Source organism: Leopardus geoffroyi, chromosome C2, assembly GCF_018350155.1.
Source record: "Leopardus geoffroyi isolate Oge1 chromosome C2, O.geoffroyi_Oge1_pat1.0, whole genome shotgun sequence".
Taxonomy (NCBI): Eukaryota; Metazoa; Chordata; class Mammalia; order Carnivora; family Felidae; genus Leopardus; species Leopardus geoffroyi.
In genome coordinates this window covers 14,266,821-14,271,743 of record NC_059333.1, presented here as the reverse complement: position 1 = coordinate 14,271,743, position 4,923 = coordinate 14,266,821, and the positions used below count along the sequence as shown (strand labels likewise).

The window sequence follows — 4,923 nt, the reverse complement described above, 5'->3', positions numbered from 1 at the left end:
CCCTTCACCTCCATTCTAGATACAGTGTGATTTTCAGGACTCAGTTCTGAAATACTGTGTGAGGGCTGAGTATGAAGGATGCAAGAAATAGGTGGAGAAGACATTATCTCTGATGCACATAAGAGAAGAAATGCTTGTATTGTATCAAGGAGAAAAGTCGAGGGTTCATGAAATATATTGTCAGCTGGATTTCAAGAGACACCATAACACCTCAAAAAAAGGAGTAATTCACAGGCAAGAACACAGAGATGTGTTAGAAGCAAAGAACCATTTTTATTGAGAATAAGGGATTTGCCCAGCTGTGGAATGTTAGGATCATTGCCACAGTCACAAAACAGAATCCAGATTGAGAGAGTAAAGCCCAACATATGGAAAACAGTAAGATGATACTACACAGCCACAAGATGCCATCCTAAAAATGTTAATGGTGGTCAAATCTTCTACAAAGCATGCAATTTCTTAGATATAGAAGTCTTGGGGTATGGATCCTTGAATCAGCCTTCTCTTAAGGCGTGTCATTTCAGAAGCAAGTAGGGTTTGAACAGTGATGTTCTAGCAGCAAGAAGAATAACATCTTCTATAGAAAAATGGCCGGTAGGCACAGCAGCTGGAGCCATAGCCATAGCCACAGCCATATCCGGTGCCATAGCCACAGCAGGAGCCATATCCACAGCCAGAGCCACAGCCATACCGTGAGCCATATCCATAGCCATATCCAGTACCATAGCCACAGCCATAGCCTGTTCCATAACCACAGCCATAATAGGGGCCACATCCACAGCCATAGCCATATCCGCAGCCATAGCCACAGGAGTTGCCGTAGTTGCAACACATCTTGTCAAGAGAAGAGAATTCACGTTGGTTGCGAGAGGATGTGGTGAAGTGCATGTCTTCTACTAGCCTTGGACCTTTATATACTGTCAGTAATTGGCAGAACATACCATTCATCCCCTGACATACCCAACAAATATGTAAGCACTTCTGGTATGCCACTCACTGTCAACAATCAATAAAAGTCTTGGGAAATGTGACTTCATTCTGTTGGAGTCTCCAGTTATATTTAAAGAACAGCATTTTAATTTGCTCTGCCAAAGAATTCTCTCACTAGAATCATGGGCCATACATAAAACTGGTAACTACCTTCACAACTTGTTGTCATTTAATTTACCTTATGTATAATCGTTGAGGGACATTTAGAAAATCTTGTCCTCTTGATCTCTCCTCTTTCCTACGCTATCTACCTGTCCCCATAGGGAAGGAAATAACTCCCATCTCCTTTCTGGAATCATTGCAAATTTTTACCTGCCTTCTCACACCAGATACCAACTGCAGATACCTACTAGCTCCAAGTGTGATAAACAAGGGAAGATGCTAATTTCAGTCATCAGAACAAAACCCAACAACACTGGAACTTCTGCTGTACAATACAAATAGTGTTGAGATCTAGAAACCTTGGTTTGAATCTCACATCTCTATATTCTCTCTTTATTGGTGTCTAATTCCAAACACTTCCTTTTTTTCTTAACTAAAGCCTTTATCCAATCATTCCATTAACAGGCATGAAGTCAAAAAGAAAGGAAGGAAGGAAGGAAGGAAGGAAGGAAGGAAGGAAGGAAGGAAGGAAGGAAGGGAGAAATGGAGGTGTCTCTGCTTTTTGTTTGTATGGTTGTGTCTTGGGATATTTCTGCTCATCTTGGTTGTCTATGTTTTACATCAATCGCCATTTTATGTATCTGGCAGAATCCAAAATTTGGATTACTTTTTACTGTGACAACTATAAAATGCAAGTTGCAAGGGAGTACAAACCCAAGAGGATCATTCCTTCTACTCCTCGCTAAAATTTCCCATCAAAGAAATGTGTGACAACCAGTCTTTTCCTGAATGCTTTCAACCGGGAATTTCATAAAACTGCTGATTTCCTTTCCTGTGATCTTTCCTTAGTAGACATTTTTTCCTTCAGTTGACAGTATTTCCTACTACTTTTAGACTGGGGTATATGATCCCTCTGCTGTGATTCATCCCTTACAAGAAGTTTAAGGAAAATATGCCCACTACAATTGTTCTGTAGCTTAATTTTCGCTACTTGTCTACCATTCTTGAAATTCACAACTATAAGCTCTAATGCACAAAATCCCTAGAATACACACTTTGCTTTTCTAACACCCCCTTTCTTGTCACAATACTCCTGACCTATTGAAAAAGTTTTCTAGCTCTACTGCATTATTTCTAGTACCTTTCCATTCAGGTTTCTGAATACAGATGCATAATGGCAGGAAAAAAAAGTCTCTTATTTTGTGCACCCTTCTTTCCAGAGAAAGTACAGCCTCGCACATAATTTGAATTCCGTCAGTATTTGTCCAATTAAAAAATGCATTAGAACAAAACCGTGTTCAAATGTTGGTGTGCCATTTAGAAGTTATAAAATAATTCAATATATTATCGCAATATTCTCATTCCATTCAACCCGAAAATCTCCAATATTCTTGGACTAAGAGAGTCTCAAATTTCACACCTTAATATAGTTGTCTGGGGGTGCCTGGGTGGCTAGTTGGTTAAGTGTCCAACCTCAGCTCAGGTGATGATCTTACGGTTTGTGAGTTCGAGCCCCGTGTAGTGCTCTTTGCTGACAGCCTGGAGACTGAAGCCTGATTCAGATTCTGTGTCTCTTTCTCACTCTGCCCCTCCCACGCTGACATCTGTCTCTCAAAAAAATAAATAAATAAATAAATGAAAAAATTGAAATATATGAATAAATAAAGTTGTCTGTTTGTGAACACATTGTTCCATATGTTCTCTATGACTTATAAATATCCAGAACTTCACTAGATATGTAAATTATAATATACATGCCTATTTGATGATATTCTTCCTTCCTTCAGAAAGCCTTCAAAGACAAGGAACATAATGGAACAATGAATAGATTTTCAACAAACTGTAATTATTAGAATTCTTTTCCCTGTTGTAGGATGTACCCATCCTAGACTAACTCAGAGCACATTCAGTCATCACAACAGATTTAGAATATCCCATGTGTGATAATTCCATCCCTTGAGAGAAGGTTTAATTCTTCATCAGCAGGACACTTACTATACTGGGCATAGCCTCCATCCAGGGCTGACCTCGATGGCAAGGCCATCCTCCTTGGAATTTGACATGGTTTAGAGTCTCTTGGCTCTAGGATCCTCACACTCACACTTTGTACACTCACCTTTGTCATGCATATGAGTCAGTGATTGGTTATTCACTGCTGGTTGAATTTGAGTCTGAAATACATTTTCTATTGTAGGATCTAAAGGTGAGAGCTCTGGAATGGCACCTGAGGAAAGGACACTGAAGTCAGACCCCAACAAATGGAAGGTTCTCAAACTCAGAAAGGACTGGGCTTCTCATCCCATTCTTGTATACGCACCAGGGAAGACACTAAAGGACACCATTAAAGCCCTACTCCTTCCTCTTTTCAGCTGAAAATTGTGGCACCACTGATCATACCCAACACATAATGAATTTCTCTTCCCCTTTCTCCTTAGTACTGCCCTTTCTGGCCATTTTTCAACTTGATCAGTTCGTTTGACACCGAATATCAAAGTACCACCCCAAACTATCTCTCCAATATTTAATGAACCTTCATTCTCTTCCCCAGGAAGCTGTTTTATTCTCTCCAAGCAAATTATGTGTCTAAATTTGTCATAATTAATTTGTAATATATTTATTAACAACAACAAAATGTAAACACTCTGAGAGTAGGAAAATCATCTGCCATTTTTCTTCTATGTATTCAGTGTGTCGGATGGTTCTCTTTCAAACATATTCAGAAGTATTTGTCAGTTAAGCGACTGAAATCAATTTCTTCAAACTCAATTTATGCCAACATATATATTAGCAAATCCGTCCAAATCAGATGATATGATACCACGCTTTACTTCTAACATACCCTTTCCTTGCTTCTTTACACTTCAGCTGAGGGAGCTATCAATTTCTCATGAAGGCCAGAAACTCTCTCTTCCATCACATTCATCCTTTAAGTGATCAGGCCACACCCCCTTCCCATGGGCTTCTGTCACAACCTCCCATGAGGTGCCATCCCTCCTAGTCCTCATCTTTTCCCTCCATATCCTTGTACCTACAGTGTGATTTCCAGGGTACAGTTCTGGAATACTGTGTGATTTGTGTTGGGGAGTTAGGGATATGAGACTTAGGTGGAGAAGACATTATATCGATGCATGTAAGAGAAGAAATGCTGGTATGATATCCAGAAAGAGACCCGGGTACATGGAATATATTGTCAGTCCAATTTTCAAGACAGGCCATAATACCTCAAGAAACGAGGCTTTCTCAAGAGAGAACAGAGACATTTGATAGAAGGAATGAAACATTTTTATTGAGAATAAGGGATTTGCCCAAATGTGGGATGTTCGGATCCTTGCCACAGTCACAACACAGATTCCATACTAAGGGAGTAAGACCAACACTTTTTAGAAAACTGTTAGATGATACTCCATAGCCTCAAGCCACAAGATGCCATGCTACAAATGTTACTGGAGGTCAAATCTTCTATGACACATGCAATGTTTTCGATATATAAATCTTGGGGTATAGATCCTTGAATGAGTCTTCTCTTAAGGCGTGTCTTTTCAGAAGCAAGTGGGGCTTGGAGAGTGATGTTCTAACAGCAAGAGGAATAACATGTTCTATAGAAAAATGGCTGGTAGCCACAGCAGTTGGAGCCATAGCCATAGCCACAGCCATATCCACAGCCATATCCACAGTGGGAGCCATAGCCACAGCCATAACGCAGGCCATAAGCACAGCCATAATAGGGACCACATCCACAGCCATAGCCATATCCACAGCCATAGCCACAGGAGTTGCCGTAGTTGCAACACATCTTGTCAAGAGAAGAGAATTCACGTGGGTTGTGAGAGG

The 4,923-nt window shown here is 40.2% G+C and overlaps 2 protein-coding genes across 2 annotated transcripts; both read right to left on the bottom strand.

Annotated features, from left to right (window-relative positions):
• Nucleotides 1-249: 249 nt before the first annotated feature.
• Nucleotides 250-871, bottom strand: LOC123576019 (keratin-associated protein 6-2-like). Its single transcript, XM_045437053.1, has one exon. The coding sequence runs from the start codon at nucleotides 832-834 to the stop codon at nucleotides 553-555; it is 282 nt and encodes a 93-aa protein (XP_045293009.1). The 5' UTR covers nucleotides 835-871; the 3' UTR covers nucleotides 250-552.
• Nucleotides 872-4,356: 3,485 nt separating this feature from the next.
• Nucleotides 4,357-4,923, bottom strand: LOC123576018 (keratin-associated protein 21-1-like). The gene has a single exon (XM_045437052.1). The coding sequence runs from the start codon at nucleotides 4,883-4,885 to the stop codon at nucleotides 4,664-4,666; it is 222 nt and encodes a 73-aa protein (XP_045293008.1). The 5' UTR covers nucleotides 4,886-4,923; the 3' UTR covers nucleotides 4,357-4,663.